This window comes from Balaenoptera acutorostrata, chromosome 3 (genome assembly GCF_949987535.1).
Source record: "Balaenoptera acutorostrata chromosome 3, mBalAcu1.1, whole genome shotgun sequence".
Classification (NCBI taxonomy): domain Eukaryota; kingdom Metazoa; phylum Chordata; class Mammalia; order Artiodactyla; family Balaenopteridae; genus Balaenoptera; species Balaenoptera acutorostrata.
This window is the reverse complement of record NC_080066.1, coordinates 72491485-72510620: the sequence shown is the minus strand read 5'-3', so window position 1 is coordinate 72510620 and position 19136 is coordinate 72491485. Positions and strand designations below refer to the sequence as shown.

General features: G+C 52.9%; 1 protein-coding gene across 2 annotated transcripts; it reads right to left on the bottom strand.

Moving 5' to 3' along the window:
• Window positions 1-362: 362 nt before the first annotated feature.
• Window positions 363-8222, bottom strand: PIF1 (PIF1 5'-to-3' DNA helicase). Of its 2 annotated transcripts, none has more exons than XM_057542381.1 (12): window positions 8173-8222; window positions 6840-7416; window positions 5640-5979; window positions 5368-5521; window positions 5162-5276; window positions 4981-5087; window positions 3623-3762; window positions 3150-3256; window positions 2361-2448; window positions 2059-2204; window positions 1245-1436; window positions 363-1034 (listed from the first exon to the last, which is right to left on the bottom strand). In XM_057542381.1, exons 2-12 carry the CDS (start codon window positions 7395-7397, stop codon window positions 975-977), a joined length of 2007 nt encoding a protein of 668 aa, XP_057398364.1. In that variant the 5' UTR covers window positions 7398-7416; window positions 8173-8222; the 3' UTR covers window positions 363-974. The 2 variants fall into 2 exon arrangements, with proteins under 2 accessions (XP_057398364.1, XP_057398365.1); XM_057542382.1 differs by having other exon boundaries at window positions 5640-5765; window positions 5847-5979; window positions 6840-8204.
• Between the last annotated feature and the right edge of the window lie 10914 nt (window positions 8223-19136).

Genomic DNA, 19136 nt, shown 5'->3' with positions numbered 1-19136 from the left:
CCAAGCTGGAGCCCCAGCAAGGCACAAAGTGAGAAAGTTTCAACCGAGGCCCCCAGCATTTGGACATTGTGACAGGCCCATTTCCCACCGTGTGAATTCTCTAGTGTGTCCTTGTCAGACTGTTGGGTGACGGCGATTCGCTATGAGTCACCAACCTCAGGTAACTCAGCTTTGCCAAATAGCCAGTGATACTAACAAAACCTCATATAAGGGTGCTCTGAGCTCAGCCATCAAGGCGTTAACAGACACCTCTGCGTGACCAGGTATGCGGGGTGGGGTAGGGGTAGCACCCCGGAAAGGGTCAGCCAGTGCCCCAGGTAAGGGTTCTTAAAGGGAGCATAAGACTCAACTCACAGTCCTCACACGGTTTACAGGTTTATTTGTCCAAAATAAATACAGTCTGAGAACATCCATTTCAATACTCCTACACACGATTTCTTCACCGAAAGAGCAGCGTAAGATATAGACACACAGTTTGCAGTGCATGTTCTCAGGTTAGGCTCAGGAGGGTATTTGTCCTGGCTTGTGCTGGGCTGGGTCTAGCTGTGAAGATCCCCCCCAGGTTCCCTTCTCTGCTTGGGACCTGAGTCTCCTGCCAGGACCCCTATAGCCTGTTCCTGCTCCTGGAGGACCTGCCACCTCTCCTCTCTGCAGCCTAAAGGGAGCGGCATTCACAACCGTGTGGCCCTGTGGCCAGCCCCTTGCAGAGAGCTCTGTCCTATAACACCAGCTACCACTGCAGGCCCATTGCCAACTCCTGACCCTGGAAGCAGCTCACCCAGGGCAAGGGGAAAAACTGAGGCACAGCTGGCAAATGGATGGGAAGCACTCTCTCCTGAGCCCTGCCAGGAGGCTGAGAGCCCCTGATGAAGGGAGAAAGGGACATTCACTACCCTCCCCCAGGTATTCCCTGGGGCCTGGCCCACCAGGGAGCAGGAAGAGGGGGAGACCACCCTTTGTCTTCTCTTTGCAGATCAAAGGTTCGGGTCCACGTTCTCCTGGTCTGAGGCTGCCTCATCGTCATCTGGGGACTCCTATATCAGAGCCAGAGAAACCCAGTCACGGGCTTGTGCCACCCCCGAGTCATAGCCTGGCGGCCAGCATCTCCTTCCTCTTGCCCCTGCTGCCAACGGAGCCAGAGGAGGCTCTGCCACCCCCTCCCCATGGTCCTTTGGCCTTCCCTCTGTCCTAGCTCCCAGGCTGCCCATGGCCACATGGCCCACCATTGGGTGACTCCCTCTTACCAGGCTGAGGCCCCTGTCCTGCCGCAGGGTAGCATAGAAGCTCAGCACACGGGGGTCACAGCGAACCACCATGGGGTCAAAGTCCAACACACACAGGCCCTGCAGGCTGCGGGCCCGGGAAAGGGCCACATAGGCCTGGCCGCTGGCAAACACACGGCCCAGAGAGATCTCCACGCAATCCAGGGACATGCCCTGGGGGATAGAGGGACAGGGCTGGAGCCAGCTCAGCCTGAATTCACTTGTGCCCAAGAACCTGACCCCACCTCCACCAGCCCAGCTATTGCCCCTGATCTCCTTGCCCAGTCCAGAGATTCTGAGTCAGAGAGAGACAGGATGATGGGTGTCTGAGAAGGGGGGTGTCCAGGAAATACAGATCCAAGATAAGAGTAGAGGGATAAGGGTGAAAGGAAAGAGCTCAGGTCTGGGTCAGACAGTCATGGAAATGAATCTTGGCTCTGCAGGGCACTAGCTGTGTGACCTTGGACAAGTTACTTAACCTCTCTGAGCCTTCGTTTCCTCTTCTGTAAAACAAGAATGATTATTACAACTATACCTCCTACAGTTGTCGTAATATGTTAAAATTAACATGTCCAATAGTGGCTCAGAAAATGGCAGGGCCCGAGATGACAGAGGGGAAGTGTATGTGTCCAGGAAAGAGAGAGGAAGTGGGATGGGAAATGCACTAAAGAAAGGTTTATTCTACAGCTGGTCTGGAAATTTCCATCCAGGGCAAGTTCAACCCTCACAAAGCCTCTAAGACCCCCCCACCCTTCAACATGCCCCAGGCCTATCCTGCCCCCATCCCCACACTCACCTGGCTCTTGTGGATGGATATGGCCCAGGCCAGCTGGAGGGGCAGCTGCTGCCGGCTGAGAAGCCGGCCCCCAGTGGCCTGCACCATCCAGCGGTCAGCACGGATGACCTCGGTGACTCCACACAGGAACCGCACCTGGGGCAGCCCTGAGGGAGGCATGGAGAAGTCCCACCTTTCAGTCCCGCTTCAGGGCTCCGAGGTGAGGACAGGCCTCACCTTTCCATGCTAGCCTTTTCCTCTGCACACTAACCCCAGGACCCTGCTGCAAACCCGAGCAGTAGGACTGCTCCCCTATCACTTACCTCTCCCCTCGGCTTCGAACCCAACTACCACCCCTCGGGCACCATTTACCAGGCCCCGAGACACTGCCAAGTTCTTCACCAGCATCACCTGCGCGAGAAGGAAAACCGGAGGCATGGACAGCAGGGCATCCCTACGCCTGGCCTCAGCTCCAGGGGTCGCTTCGGCGGATCTCTGAGGCTGGGGTCTGTCACGGAGGGGCACTGCGTCTGCTGGGGCCCCTGCGACAAACTGCTTTATTTCCTTAGGTCTCAGTTTCCCCTTGTGTCAAAGGGCAATGACATTTGCTCAGTTTGCCTCAGAAGGAGGGGATAAAGAACAATAAGGTGACAGGGCACAATGACCATGTCTATTACAGGGAATGTGTATGGACCTCAATCTTGAGGGACAGCCCTCTTCCAACCACTGTGCCTGCATTTCCCCCTAGGTGCCCTTTGGAACCTGAGAAAAGGATCCCACCCTCGCCATTGTGGAAGGAAGGAGGAGGCTCACCGTGGAGGGTACACTACAGAAGACAACTGAGTGCGGGAGGTGTTTTACTCTGAATTTAGAGATGGGGAAACCCAGCTTCAGCAAAGGAAAGGGATTTGTCTAAAGCAACACTGCTTGGAGCTTCAGGTGGAGGAAGAGGAGGGCAGTGGAAAACGGAAGACAGGAAGGTGGCTGGGAACAGGAGGGAAGAAGTTTGCTGTGGTCACAGCTGGGCCCTCTGGCTGTGGAGCAGCCTGTGCAGAGGGGCAAGGACCAGGGAGGCCGATGCTCCCAGGGTCTGGGCCCTGCTTCCCACTCACCTGAGCCCCCAGCTTTAGCTGAAGGAGCTGGCTGACGGGACACTGGGCATCCAGGGTCCGGGCTTGCTCAGGGTCACTGTCCATGGCCTCAAAGCTGTGTACCTCACCTGGGAAAAGAGAGTTGGGCAAACAGATTACAAGTCACTGACTCGTGGCTCAATTTCCAAAAAAACACATATTAGACTAGGGCATGGGGAGAGGTAGTGAGCACAGCTCAAACCTAGCTGGGGCTTTGAAATCAGAGGCCTGGGTTCAAGTCTCATTTTTAGTGTTTACTGGCTGAATGACTTTGACCCAGGAAAGGTCACATCTCTCAAAGTCACAATTACACCTGCAAATGTAAGGGACTTTATGGTCACAGAGGCTGGGACCGAGATATCTAAATGACACCAAGGGCCCAGGCTGCCTGGGGGGCCATGCCTGCCTGATGGCCTCTCCCAGCTGGTCTGGCCCAGCCCCAGCTCCCCGCTCACCTGGTAGTTTCTGCAGCTGCCTCTCGTTGGTAAGGGCCACATCATCCTGGTGGGTGCAGAGCCTCGTGGCCACAATCCCATCTCGCCCCACCCTGTGGGCAGCCGTGGCCCGGAGCTGGCGGGTGACCTCATCTGAGCACCTGCGGAGGCCAGGCTATCAGGGCAGAGCCTACCTGAACACCAGGGAAGGCGGGGCACGTGGGTGACATGGCCCATGCAGCAGGTCATGGACCAGACTTGGGGACTGGATGGGGCACCAGGGCAAGATTTGCTGGTTCCCCAAGCTGGCCAACTTGTTCCTTCCTCACTTGGACCCCAGACATGGAGAATGAGCACGGGGGTGGTGCTTGGCTGTGATCATGGGCAGGCGCCCTTCCCTGTGTCTGTCCCCAGGTTGGAGCTAGCCGCTCTCCTGAGGAAGTTAGATATGATGAGTGAGCATAGGCCAGAGATTTGGAGACCGAGGTGAGGCTCTGCTGTTGATACCCTGTAATACTGGTACCCTATAATCAGGTTGGCCTCCAAGCTACAATTTTCTAGCCCCTTGCCTGCTGCCTTAGGGGAAAAAAAAAATCTAGCCTGTGTTTCTATTTTCCCCACTTCAAGCCTTCCTCCAGGGGAAGCCTGGGTGCTGCAGCAACTCAAGTGAGAGGAGGAGGAAGAACTTGGGTACACCTCTCACTGCTCTGCCACTCAGCCTTTCTCTGGTCCCCCACACTTGCTGGTGTATGCTGTGCACCTTCCTACCTGCCTCCTGTCCCCAGGCATAGAAAGCCCCTCACCACCACCACCTGCTTCCTTCATCCCATCCCAATCTGACCTGGGTCTCAAGACCCAGCTGCGGTCCATATCTTCTGCCCTCCTGGCCTCCTTTCCACTCCCAAGTTAGAGTACCTGTAGCATTTCAACCTTTTGTCCTAGCTGGGGTGGGATCACGTCTGCAACCTCCTCTCCCCCACCAAGTGGCCGCACAGGCTCTAAGAGTACAAGGAACTTGGGTTTTAGAGTCAGACCTGAGTTCAAATCCCAGCTCAGCCACTTACTAGCCATGACTTTGAGCAAGTCACTTCACTTCTTTGAACCCCAGTTTTTGCATCTGTAAAATGGGAGTGTTAACAACTCTGAATAACTCTTGTGTCTCCATCTGCCCATAATTCCCTGGGATGTACTCTGTGCCAGGCCCTGTGCTGGATGTTAGGGACCCAGCCCTGGGGGAGGCTGGGCCCCAGTGCTCACAGAGTGACCATCCCCAATGGGGCCATGAAGTATTTCTCCCCCTTCTCTGGGTTCCTGTGCTCCTCTCTGACCCACGCTTGGATCCGCATCCCATGGCCCCTTCTCTATTCCCCAGGGCCCACCTGCCCAGCCGCACAGCTTGCAGCAGAGAGATGAAGGTCTCGTCCGTCTGCCTCCACACCTCTGTCAGCTCCAGGGTCACTGGGACACATCTCCTCCAGCTCTTGGCCTGGTGGGGGCAAGTGGGGCGTCAGGGAGCAGAGCAGACCTCCATGGGGGTTAGGGCCAGAGGGTGAGTGCTACCTGGAAGCAGAACTGCGGGGGCTGGGATCCCTTGGTTACAGGCGGCAGCTGCAGGAAGTCCCCACAGATGATAAGCTGGATCCCTCCGAATGGCTTGTTCTGCTGCCGGACAGCTCTGGAGAGGAGCATGGGGTGCTTTAGGCACTGGGGTGAGCGAGTTCCACATGGAAGACCACCAGAACCCAGTCCTCACTGCCCATACTGACCTGGCCACGGCCTCCAGCTTGTCAAATAGGTCCGCTTCCACCATGGAGATCTCATCAATGACTAGCCGCTGGCAGGTCAGCCAGCCCTGCCGCACACCTGGCCGCTGGGCCAGGGCCACACACTGGGCCAGGGGAGCGTGGCCCGAGCCAATGCCTGTGAGTGACACTATTCAGCCTGGGCTGAGATCCCAGCCCTGTCTCAACCCTGACCTCCCCTCTCTTCCCACCTGCCTGGCTTGCTCCCAGCTTAAGCCCCAGAGGCTCTCACTTACCTGCAAAGGCATGGAGGGTAGTACCCCCGATGTGGCAGGCTGCCACCCCAGTGCTGGCAGTGGCCACAGTGCCTGTGGGAGGCAGTGAGCCCAGGATACGCTTCAGCAGATAAGATTTCCCCGTCCCTGGGCAGAGGGCAGAGTCAGGGCCACTTCTCCATCCTAGCACACCACTGTTCTCCCCACACCCACTCTGCCCCCCACTACCTGCACTCCCAGTGAAGAAAACGCTCTGGCCTTTCAGGACAACCCTCAGCACAGCAGCCTGTTCCCTGGAAAGCTGTGGTTTGGTGGGGGGCAAGCTCAGCTTCTTCACAGGCAGGGGCCACCTTCGGACTTCCTGAGGGGATAGGGCTGTCTCAGGGCCTCCCCACATTCCCTAGACATTGTCCCCTCCCTTCTTGGCCTGGTAGCCCTTTGTGTCTCTGCTGGCTTCTCTCCTTGGAGCCCTTGGGCAGCCTTGGTTCACCTGGAGATCTTGCCAGTAACCACAGGGGTCCAGGTCTCTCCTTGAGGAAGGGACCGAGGCTGGATCTCCACTGACTCCTGGTGCCCTGAAGACCCCAGTGTGCAGGTCCAGATTCTCCTTCACCTTTCTCCCCTGGGTTCCCTAACTCTCCTGGTTCTCTTACCCATCCTTCCTTCTCACTACCCTTCCTGTCACAGATGTGTCTCTCTTGCCTCAAAACACCCAAGCAAAACCCTGCCTAGCCAGGGCCCCTTCTTGCCGCATCTCCGTCTTCTCACCAGCTTGTCTCAAACCTCTGTGGTCTGTGATCCATCTGTTCCAGTTCCCGAACATTGTCAGACCCACCAGGCTTTGTCCCCCTATCTGATTGGACCCGTTGGCTCTGCCCCTACACAGCTGACCGCTTCGTTCTCTCCAAAACCTCCTCTCCTCCTCCAGGGCGACCAAGTTCCCACTCTTCTTCTGAAGCACCTTCTCTGCTTTCTCTTTTAATGGGACCTTGGCCCCCTTTTCCTAGTCTCGTTACTCAGTCTCAGGGATTGCACCATGAGAAACATGCACAATTCCCATATTCCTGTCATTCTCAGAAGTCTGATGAGCATCTCGTCTGGGATAACCAGTAGCCATCTCGAACACCGCCACCATCTTCCCCCCAAACTTGGGCTTTCTCGGTCTCTTCCGTCTCCGTGGCACACCCACTCCCCAAGGCGTCCCCCCTTTCCTGTCCTCACGGTGCTGGGCTTGGCCCCCGACCGGGGCTCCGTGGGCTGCTTCACCGGCGTGGAGTCCGTGACACAAGTGGCCGCCGCGCGCCGCAGCTCCTCGGGCTGCACCGGGCTGATGGTGACGAAGTCGCGGGGCCGCGGGCCAAGCAGCTGCGTGCGGGCGGAGGCCGGCCCGGGACCCGGGGCCGCGGCCAGCTTGAGGCGCAGAGTGCGCAGGAAGCGGCGCAGGCGGTCAGGGGGGCAGTCGGAGAGCAGCAGCTGCACGGCGCCGGTCCGGGGAGCGCCGTCGGCTGAAAGCCGAAGAGTGCTGCGCCCGGACGCGGCGAAGCGCGTGAAGAGGCGCGCGGCGCGCAGGGGAAAGCACCGCGGCCGCCCCGCGGGCCCGGGCGCCTGCAGCCTCAGCATCAACTCGCGGCGCTCGTTACGACCCAGTCTCAGCTCCGCGGTGCGTAGGGCCTGGCGCCTTCGCGGCTGCCCGCCCGGGCTCAACTCCTCCACAGCAACACGGCACCGCAGCTCCGCGTCCGCGCATTCCGCTGCCGCTGCCTCGGTGCCCGACAGCATCGCCACCAACCCTGCAGGTCTGCAAAAAGACCGGAGCGCAGGGGTCACGGGGACTCAGGGGACATCATAGGTGGTATAGAGGTCAGGACGGGGAGCCGGGTCATAGCCACAAAGGGTCCCGGGGCTGTCACTGGTAACACAAAGAGTTCACGGAGAAGGTAAAAGGGTCCTGGGGCGAACCGGAAATTCTCTTAGAAATTACTCTCCTACACAGTAATTTCCAGAGCGGCGGATGGGCAGCGTCAAGTGCACCCAGGGTTGGGGAACCTCGGCTGTCCGACAAGGGCCACAGAAGAAGGGATCCCCTGAGCAGAAAAGAAGCCTGCTTCCAAGAGACCCAGGGCGGGCACGAGAATCCTGAGTCTTCTCCCCAGGAAGCAGGGGACTCTCACGTGTGGAGGTAAGCAGGGTACTGAGCTCCGTACTCAGGGCACTCAGCAGGTAATCAGCGCCTTCTGTCTTCCAGGTACGTTCACTGGCTTATATGCAGCCAAGCAGGTCTCACTATTCCCCGTGTACAGAAGTGGAAAACCGGCTGAGAGAGGCCACAACGGCTGGTAGGAGTCAGGGCTTGTGTGATTCTGAAGCCCCGGCGCTTCCCATCTCCAAGGTGGGATGGGGTAGAAAATATTTGGCTAGGGAAATCGCGGAGGACCCTGGCGTCCGGGTTTCCGTTCACCCTCCGTCTGACCCACTTGTACGCACCCTCCCGGTAGGGACCCCTTGAAGAAGCAGGCGCTCTGCCTCCCACCTCTAGGATCGGGTGAACACTCACTTGCGCCAGCACTCGGACGAACAAGCTGAGCAAAGTCGGCATGCAGTCAAAAGTAGGACACTAGAAACTTTCAAATACTGGGTGTAGAGAATCACCCTATCACCGGCCGGATCTTTAAATTTTCCAGCCAATCACAGACAGCGGGCGTGACAACGGGAGTGTCTTTCTTTGGGTTTCAACTCTCGGGGCTTGGGCTGTACCAATAGCACCCCGGAGGAAGGAGGCTTATTGTGGTGGCGGAGCATACCAAGTCGCGGACTAGTGGGTGTGGTGGGAGGGGGCGGGGACTGCAGCTGGGCCGCGCGTGGTGTTGTGTCACCAATCGCGTCTCTGAAGGTTTATTTTCAGAACCTTGCCTCCAACACACACTCCCTCCTCTCTAGCCCTCGCACTAAGGCTGAACTTGGCCTTGCGGAAGAGCTGCCTCTGATCCCTCTCTGTTTACACTCACAGGACCTTTGCCCATTTCTGGGCAGACCCCCCCAACCCTCGCGCACACACACACACACACACACACACACACACCCCACGGCCTACTGCTCTCGCTGCCCACCCCGCCCCCCACCAGCTCTTTCCACACTTATCTGTCTCTGTAACCATCATTTTACGCATTTGTCTTTCCCATGCGTCTGAGACCCATGAGTGAGGAACTCTTGAGACCTGTGGCCAGGTGCTCAGAGAGTACAAGGGAAGTGTGTGGGCCTCTGTCTTCAGGGAATTCGCATCCCTCTCATTGAACTGAATGCTTAGGGAATTCATTTTTAATTATCTTTTTCCTCCCTCATTAAATCTTGGAATGACATAGCTAGAAGGCATCTTACACGTGAGTCAGCCTGCTCATTTATTGAATTGCCCCATTTTTCTTTTTTTTTTATAAGGGATTTTAATGGTTCTTTTTTTTTTTCAATAGAGTTTTTATTTATTTATTTATTTATTTATTTTTGGCTGTGTTGGGTCTTCGCTTCTGCGCGAGGGCTCTCTCCAGCCGCGGCAAGCGGGAACCACTCCTCATCGCGGTGCACGGGCCCCCCACCACCGCGACCCCTCCCGTTGCGGGGCACAGGCTCCAGACGCGCAGGCTCAGCAGCTGTGGTCCACGGGCCCAGTTGCTCCGCGGCATGTGGGATCCTCCCAGACCAGGGCTCGAACCCGCGTCCCCCGCATTAGCAGGCAGACTCTCAACCACTGTGCCACCAGGGAAGCCCCCCCTTTTTTTTTTAATGGTTTTTAGGTTCTTTTTTTTTTAATTAATTAATTAATTAATTTTTGGCTGTGTTGGGTCTTCGTTTCTGTGCGAGGGCTTTCTCTAGTTGCGGCAAGTGGGGGCCGCTCTTCATCGCGGTGCGCGGGCCTCTCACTATCACGGCCTCTCTTGTTGCGGAGCACAGGCTCCAGACGCGCAGGCTCAGTAGTTGTGGCACACGGGCCTAGTTGCTCCGCGGCATGTGGGATCTCCCCAGACCAGGGCTCGAACCCGTGTCCCCTGCATTGGTAGGCAGATTCTCAACCACTGCGCCACCAGGGAAGCCCGCCCCCATTTTTCAAATGAGGAAACCAAGGCTCCAAGAAGTTTTCCCAGATGTCACATAGCTTGTAGATAGCAAAACAAAGCCTTGAACCCAAGTCTAAGCCTGCTAGTTTAACTGCTACACCACACTGCTCCCAGGTGACTGGTCTAACTCGGTGAAGGGAGTCCAGCCCTGGACTGGAATCTCAGTTCCTGACAGCCACTGCATTGCCCCAGGCCTGCCAGTCAGATGTTACTCTAAGCAAGTTTCCTTAATGTCTCAAGCCTTTGTCTCCTCATATTTAAAAATGGAGAAAGATGAAGATGTGATGATTGCACAACTCTGTGACTATACTAAAAAGCATTAAATTATTTGCTTTAAATTGTATGGTATGTGAATTATATCTCAATAAAACTGTTAGGAAAAAATCATGAGAAATATTTTTCCTCTTAAGTGTTGTCTTGACATATGAGTACTAGCGGCATAGGAAAATTTTTAATGTCACTGTGGTAGGCAGAATAATGACCCCCCCGCCCCCGCCCACCGCAAACCACAAAGATGTCTGCATCCTAATCCCCAGATTCCTTTTGTGAATATGTTACCTTACATGGCAAAAAGGACTTTGCAGATGTGATAAATTAAGGATCTTGAGATGGGGAGATTACTCTGGGTTGTCTGGGTAGGCCCAACTAGGATTCTTATAAGGGAGGCTAGAGAGTCAGAGAAGGAGATGTGATGAGGAGGAAGCGGAGGTGTGTGTGTGTATGTGTATATGTAAGAGGGAGAGACAGAGAGAGAGGGAAAGATTGATTTGAAGATGTTACTGCTGGCCTAGAAAATGGAAGAAAGGGACATGAGACAAGCCATAGAATACAGGACTCCTGTTTCTAGAAGCTGGAAAAGGTGAGGAAGTGGGTTTCCCCCTCTAGATTCTCTAGAAGGAACACAGCTCTTGATTTTAGTCTAGTGATACACATTTTAGGCCTCCAGAACTGCAAGATAATAAATTTGTGTTGTTTTAAGCCACTAAATATGTGATAATTTGTTACAGCAGCTATAGCAATAAGAAACAAATACAATCATAAGCTAGAAAGCGGAAGCTGGGATTATGAACCCATGTCTGTCTATTTCCAAAGCCTGTGTTCTCTCTTCCCACTACCCTCTGCTCAAAGTGGGCCTAGTACACTCACACTGTCGGCTACCTTCTCCCTTCTCTCTGTGTAGTATTCCAGACCAATTCTAGAGAAAGCATGGAGGCTTCCACATGAATTTTCCCCCAACATTTTTTTTCTTTTGGTTTTCAATTTTTTTTTTTTTTGGCCTCGCCACTCGGCTTGCGGGATGTTAGCTCCCCAACCAGGGATCGAAACCCGCCCCCCGCAGTGAAAACCCCGTAATCCCTGGACCACCAGGGAATTCCCTCAAGTTTTTTTAATTGTAAAATATACATAATGTAAAATTTACCACGTTGACTACTTTTACGTGTACAATTCATTGCCATTAAGTACATTCAAATGTTGTATAACCATCACCACTATTTCTAGAAAAGTTTCATTATTCTGAAACAGAAACTTTGTACCCATTAGATAATGGTTAGACAACCATTAGACAACTCCCCATTCCTCTCTCCTCTCAGCCCCTGGTACCCCAAACATTTTATTCTGAAAATAATCCAACATATACAGAAAGATAGAAAGACTTTCACAGTGAACACCATATACCTACCACCAAGATTCTATAATTAATATTTTGCTGTATTTCTTTTAACACATCTAACCATCTATCCATCTCCCCATTCATCAATCCATTTTTTTTAACATCTTTATTGGAGTATAATTGCTTTACAATGTGTGTTAGTTTCTGCTTTATTACAAAGCGAATCAGCTATACATATACATATATCCCCATATCTCCTCCCTCTTGCGTCTCCCTCCCACCCTCCCTATCCCACCCCTCTAGGTGGTCACAAAGCACCTAGCGTCAATCCATTTTTTGTTATTCATTTCAAAGTTGCAGACAACAGTTCACTTCACATCTAAACACATGCATAGAATTAACTAGAGTTTATGCTTACCTTTTTTTTAAAAAAAATTATTTATTTATTTGGCTGCGCCGGGTCTTAGTTGCAGCAGGCGGGTTGTAGTTCCCTGACCAGGGGTCAAACCCTGGCCCCCTGCATTGGGAGTGCAGTCTTAACCACTGGACCACTAGGTAAGTCCCTATGCTTACCTTTTTTTTTTTTTCTTAAATACATTTATTTATTTATTTTTGGCTGCATTGGGTCTTCGTTGTTGGGTCTTCGTTGCTGCGCGTGGGCTTTCTCTAGCTGCAGCGAGCGAGGGATACTCTTCATTGCGGTGCTCGGGCTTCTCATTGCGGTGGCTTCTCTTGTTGCAGAGCTCGGGCTCTAGGCAAGTGGGCTTCAGTAGTTGTGGCACGCGGGCTCAGTAGTTGTGGCTCACGGGCTCTAGAGCGCAGGCTCAGTAGTTGTGGCGCATGGGCTCAGTTGCTCCGCAGCATGTGGGATCTTCCCGGACCAGAGCGCAAACTCCTGTCCCCTGCATTGGCAGGCGGATTCTTAACCACTGCGCCACCAGGGAAGTCCCAGTTGGTTCCTCTTATTTTTGGCTGTGTTGGGTCTTCGTTTCCGTGCGAGGGCTTTCTCTAGTTGCCGCAAGCGGGGGCCACTCTTCATCGCGGCGCGCGGGCCTCTCACTATCGTGGCCTCTCTGGTTGCGGAGCACAGGCTCCAGACGCGCAGGCTCAGTAGTTGTGGCTTACGGGCCCAGCTGCTCCGCGGCATGTGGAATCTTCCCAGACCAGGGCTCGAACCCGTGTCCCCTGCATTAGCAGGCAGACTCTCAACCACTGCGCCACCAGGGAAGCCCCTGGGATTTATGCTTTAATTTCTCTTGAATAAATACCTAGGTGAGAAATTGCTGGTCATGGAGTTTATATTTAGTTTTATATGAAGCTGCAAGAGCTTTTTCCAAAGTGGTTTTCTGCCCACGAGGTTAACAGTGAGTCTTTGGAGCGAAAGGAGTCAGAGGAAAACTAGATACCGCCTGGCGATGGATTAACGGCCCTCAGACTCCGCCCTCCTCCCCGCCCCAGCGCCACCGGCCGTCAGCTGGATTCTGATTGGCCGATGTAGGAGGGAGGCGGAGGCAGAGGGACTCCTCAAATCTGGGGTCGGACTTCCTCACATCTGGGGCTGGACTTCCTCACATCTGGGGCCGGACTTCCTCCCTCTGGGCTTTGGGCCCTCTTCGCATCCGCCGGTCTTCTGCTCGCTGCTGCCGCCGAGGGGTCAATTCCGAGTGAAGCGCAACACTGCTCCCCGATCTCCTAGCCTAATCCAAAGCCTGGTTTTAACGCAAGCTGTCAGAAGGGACGGGTTTTCTTCACTATGAAATTTCCTCCTCCAGAACTCTTTCTATACGTCTTATCTGCTTTCTCCCACTGGCGGTCTCAGTCCAATCCCCGGCTCACTAATAATAACGACGACATCAGCACAAGACTAGGTGGTTTACTAATTGCACTTTCGGCGTTTTCTCATTTGATACTTGAAAGAGCCAGCCCCTTCCTTCCTCTCCCCCTGCGGTCCTTTCTCGCTGTGCTTTTGCCCTCCCCACCTTTACAGCCCTAAGCTTACAACAGTCTTGCAGAGGAGCTGAAAGGGTGTTTCGCGGTCTTCCAGCTTCCAGAGCACTTCACCTCGTGTTGCTTCTTCTTTGGGCAGCTGACACTCATTTTATTGAACCTCTGGTACAGCTGATTATACCTCGCTGAAATACTCTCTTAACTTCCACAACATACTCCCCTCGTTTTTCCTACATATTGGCTGCTTCATGTCTGTCTCCTTTGCTAATCCCTTTCCCTCAACCAGACCTCTCAATGTGGGAGGACTTTATTTTTTTTCCCTATCTTTTCCAATCTCATGGCTTAATATCAGCTACATGCTGATTCTCAATATTATAACCCCACCCTGCCCTTCTCCCCTGAACTCCAGACTGTATTGCCATTTTTCCTCCTGATGATATCTCCATACAGATGCCTAAATGGCATGGTTTTTTAAAAAATTAATTAATTTATTTACTTATTTTTGGCTGCGTTGGGTCTTCGTTGCTGCGCGTGGCCTTTCTTTTTTTTTTTTTTTTTAAAGGATTTTCTTATTTATTTATTTATTTATTTATTTATTTATTTATTTATTTATTTATTTATTTTTGGCTGTGTTGGGTCTTCGGTTCGTGCGAGGGCTTTCTCCAGTTGCGGCAAGCGGGGGCCACTCTTCATCGCGGTGCGGGGACCGCTCTTCATCGCGGTGCGCGGGCCTTTCTCTATCGCGGCCCCTCCCGTCGCGGGGCACAGGCTCCAGACGCGCAGGCTCAGCAATTGTGGCTCACGGGCCCAGCTGCTCCGCGGCATGTGGGATCTTCCCAGACCAGGGCTCGAACCCGTGTCCCCTGCATTAGCAGGCAGATTCTCAACCACTGCGCCACCAGGGAAGCCCAGCCTTTCTTTTTAGTTGCGGTGAGCGGGGGCTACTCTTCATTGCGGTGCGTGGGCTTCTCTTTGCGGTGGCTTCTCTTGTCGCGGAGCACCGGCTCTAGGTGCGCGGGCTCTAGAGCGCAGGCTCAGTAGTTGTGGCGCACGGGTCTAGCTGCTCTGCAGCATGTGGGATCTTCCTGAACCAGGGCTCGAACCCGTGCCCTCTGCATTGGCAGGCAGATTCTTAAGCACTGCGCCACCAGGGAAGCCCCTAAATGGCATGTTAAACTCACTCTCTCCAAAACAGAGCTTTTAATCTCCTTCTCCAATACCATACAGACCTGTTTTTCTCCTGTCTTCATCATCTCTGTAAATGGCACCTCCATTTTTGGCTCAAGTTAAAAACCCACACCATATCCTTGATTCCTTCTTCACCTACCACATCCAATCCACCATCGAAACCTGTTGTTTCTGCCTCCAAAATGTTTTGTTTTGTTTTTTAGAACTGTAGTATAGTTGACATGAAAAGACAACCTATGGACTGGGAGAAAATATTTGCAAAGAATGCGACTGACAAGGGCTTAATTTCCAAAATATACAAACAGCTTATACAACTCAGTAATAACAACAACAAAAAAACCAAACAACCCAATCAAAAAATTGGCAGAAGACCTAAATAGACATTTCTCCAAAGAAGACATATACAAATGGCCAATAGGCACATGAAAAGATGCTCAACATAGCTAATTATCAGAGAAATGCAAATCAAAACTACAATGAGGTATCACCTCACACCGGTCAGAAAGGCCATCATTAAAAAGTCCACAAACAACAAATGTTGGAGCGGGTGTGGAGAATGCGCACTGTTGGTGGGAATGTAAATTTGGTGCAGCCACTGTGGAAAACAGTATGGAGGTTCTCTAAAAAACTAAAAACAGACTTACCATATGATCCAGCAATCCCACTCCTGGGCATGTATCAGGAGAAAACTGATGCAAAAAGATACATGCACCCCAATGTTCATAGCAGCACTATTTACAATAGCCAAGACATGGAAGCAACCTAAATGGCCACCAACAGATAAATGGGTAAAGAAAAAATTGAAATATAGTTGATTTAAAATGTGTTTCAGGTGTATAGCAAAGTGATTCATATATATATATATATCATATCCTTTTTCAGATTCATTTCCATTATAGGTTATCAAAATGTATTTTGAATCTATTCACTTCCCTCCACCTCCACCCCACAACCTAGAACTAGCAATCTGTCAGCTCTCCCCTGGATTACAGCAGTAGTCTCATAATCTCACTGGATTCCTAGATTCCACTCTGGTCCTCCTACAATCCTTTCCGAACAGCAGCAGGTGGGATCTTTTCAAACACATAAATCAGATTTTGCTACTGCTCTAGTTAAATGCCTCCCCAGGCTATTCCTTTTAGAATAAAATCCACAGTCCTTACCATAGCCTGAGGCCAACTCCCTCCCCTTTTTCCTCTGTGATCTCACATCTACCACTTTCTTCTTTACTCACTATACTTCTGTCACACTGGCCTCCTTGGTGTTCCTTGAAGACCCTATGCCAGAGGCTTTGCATTTGCTCTTTCTTCTGCATGAAATATCTTCCGCCTTTCACTGTGACTGTCTGCCTCTTTTTGGTGACTGTCTCTTTCTCATCTTTCAGGTTTCAGCTGAAATTTCCACTCTGGAAAACCTCCCCCCCACCGCTCACACCATATCTAAAATTGGCTCCCCCATTATTATTTTATTACGTGTTTACTTTCCTTAGAGAACTTATCACATTCTGTTGTTATCGTGGTCATTTGTTTATTTGCCTATCATCTCTCTCTTCCGGCTTCAAGAGGGCAGAGATCACCCCTGTCATGTTTATGGCTTTGTGCCCTGTGTCTAGAACAGTGCCTGAGACATGGTGGCCTCTCAACAGATACTTATTGAATGGATATTTATCAATGAATAATGAAACCATTCTCTCCAAGCCCCGACCCCTCTATCTCTACTATCTCTTGAATCTGCTCCTGCCATCCTTATAACCACTGGCCTGGTTCAAGCTCCGTCACCTCCAACCTGGATTTCTGTAACAATCTCTGACCCAATGGGTCTCCATGTCTCTCTTGCCCTGTCACCATTCTTCACACAGCAGTTATGAAAATGAGGTTTCAGAATGAAAATCATGTCAGGCCCTGCTTCACTGCTTCAGTGGCCCCCAGCTATTTGCAGGAGGAATTTCAAATCTCTCAGGTCAGCACTCAAAGCACTTAGTGCCCTAGCTCCTGCTGCCTCCTTGGTGCCATCTTTCTGAACTCCCCACCAGCATCACACGCATATGACCACAGAAATCTGCCTACAGTCCCCTAACAAGTCAGGGTCTTCTACAAGTTCTTACTTTTGTGAGATGTTCCCACTTCCTAAATTCCCGCTGCACCCCCTCTGCCCCCATCCATCGAACCCTGCTAGAATACAACTTAGTCACTCCAGCCCCTCTGGGAACCAGCTCTCAGCACACACCGTGTACCCTTCTCAGGACGTGTCTACCCTCCTACCGGTTCATCAGCTCTACAAGGCAGGGCCTGGGCCTTTCTGTGGCCTGGTCACACAATGCTGCCAAAACACATCATTTAGAGAGAGCACTGGAGTCAGGAGAGGTTTGAATCCTTGGGCCACCACTTACCAGTCAAGTGACCTTAAACAGGTCCAAGCCTTGGATTCTTGATCTGTAAAATGAGGATAAAAATTCTATTTATTTCATGGATGGGTACCTACTTTTGTGAGGAGTTTAGTACAGTGAGCAGATAACAGAGGTGCCCCAAATTCTTTTGAGTGAACAGATAAATGCCAGGATGAAGTATTGGAAAACACCCCACTTCAGAGGCACTCAATAAACTTTGTTGATTAAGTGGCACATATGCAAAATAGACTCCATCCCTTCCACAGCCCCAGACTTTCAGTGACTTCCCATTGGCCTGAGGTTGAAATGTAGTCTCCTCAACACAGCTTCAAGGTCCTCTCTACACCAAGCTCTGTCTGCTTCTCCAGCCTGGCCTCCCTACACACACACACACACACACACACACACACACACACACACACACAGACACAGTACTCTTTCATGCCTCAATGCCTCTATGTTGTTCACACTGTCTCCTCTGCCTGGAATGCCTGTACCTTCTGTCCCGGTTTTAGTGCCCTTCCTTCCTCTATGCCTTTATCCTCACATTTAACACATAGTTTTCTCTGTTTACATGCCTTTCTCTCCTGAAAAAGGACAGGGACCCTGGGTCCTGCCATTATCTTCCAGCCATTAGTGTAGGGCCTGACGCATAATCAAGGCAAATAAAATATTTGTGATGAAAAAAATGCGTGTGGTGTGGAGGCAACAACCAGAGGGCCAGTATGGGCTGAATGGGGAAACTGAGACCAAAGTGGTTATCAGTGGCTCACTCTCAAGGGACAGAGCTGCCTGGATATCAAAACTGACCTCACCCCCACCCCACCATGAGTTGCTCCTGTGCAACAACACGAATTCCCCAGGGGCTCTGGTCTCCAGCAGGCGGAACATGAGTTTCCAGATACAGGATCTTCTGAGTCCTCAGGCACAGGGTACAACGGCTGCACAGCTCTCCAAGTTGAGGGAATAAAACCGTGTGGTGGCCACAAGAGGTTCTTGTCATGTATACTGATTTTCTCAGTTTCCCAGGCTGGGTTTTCTTCATCCCTTTAGATAAAGGAACCCAGGCCCAGGTATGAAGAAAAAGTCTGACTCCATCTTCTTTCCTCTTGGCCCTGGAGCTCCAGGCTGCCCTTTTCCATGCTGACTGGAAGTGACTTGGAAGCCTGAGGGCCAGCAGAAGGCAGTGAAAGGGGAGCTGGGTCAACTGGTACAGCTGCTGCTATGGCAGCCAGAGCCAAAGGAGGTCACCATTGATTCCACACGCACTTAATTCTTCCTGCAGAGGCACTGGGCAGGGTTGACCCAGAGAGCTAAGAGGGAAGAGGTGTGTGTGTGGAGGGAACAGGACCATGCTGGAGGTTGGGATGTAGCCAGTCACCTTGTCTCCCTAGGCCTCTGATTCTCTAAGTGTAAAGTGAGAGTACAAGGTATAACTAACACCATTATCTGGTCCCTACATTTCACTCCTCGGCAAGGTTGCCAAGGCTGCAAGATTCACTGCTGGATGGGGGTGGGGGTGGGGGCGGGGGCCCTCAGATATAGGAACCAGAGGAGGACAGCTCTGAACAATGCCCAACGAGGGCAGGAGAACACTGCATTTGGGGACCCCCGCGAGTCAGAGGCAGACCTCCTCCCCCAAAGGGACCCTGGAGTCCAGACTCTCAGCCTCAGGTCTTCCCGTTAAACGACTCTCCGGACGGGATCCGAGCTCCAGGCGCCGCCCTGCCAGGAGGTTCCAGGGAGAAGAGGACCAGGTAGTCGCCACTACCCTAGCGTCAGGTAGGAAAGAAGGACTCTCTCGATGCCCCCATTTCTGGGCCGCCCAGGCCGGCTTGGCCCGACCAGGCAACCCCAGCCCACTCGGTCAGGAGACCTGAAATGCAGAAGCCGCCACCTCCTCGGGCGCTCTCTCGGTCTTGCCCCACCCCGGCCCCGCCCTCGGACCCCGCCCGCTTCCCTCGCCTCTGCCTCTGGCCGGAAGCCCCCTCCCCTCCCCCTGCCGGTCCCCGGACCCTTTATTCTTTTCCAGTCCCTATCCTTCCGCGAGTCAGGGAAACCTCTCTCCGCCCGGTTCCCCACCGCACCCCCGTCTTCCTCCAGCTCCGGCTCCTCCATCCAGTCCCCAAGCCCCCGCCCGGCCCCGCCCAGTCTCCTCCCTCAGCCCGGCCCCGGCCCTAGTTTCCCGCCCCAGACCAGGGCCTCGGGGCCCCGCTAGTCCCCTCCTCGGGCCCCGCCCCCGGCCCCCGGAAGCCTCTCCCCGCCCTCGGCCCCGCCCC

What these genes read in the sequence shown, in the direction of transcription:
- PIF1 (XM_057542381.1), bottom strand. Translation starts at nt 7,397, where the DNA reads ATGCTGTCGGGCACCGAGGCAGCGGCAGCGGAATGCGCGGACGCGGAG. An exon ending in AGCTAAAGCTGGGGGCTCAG is followed by an intron (nt 2,449 to 3,149) that starts GTGAGTGGGAAG and finishes CTTCTCGCGCAG; the next exon opens with GTGATGCTGGTGAAGAACTT. An exon ending in TATCCATCCACAAGAGCCAG is followed by an intron (nt 1,437 to 2,058) that starts GTGAGTGTGGGG and finishes TCTATCCCCCAG; the next exon opens with GGCATGTCCCTGGATTGCGT.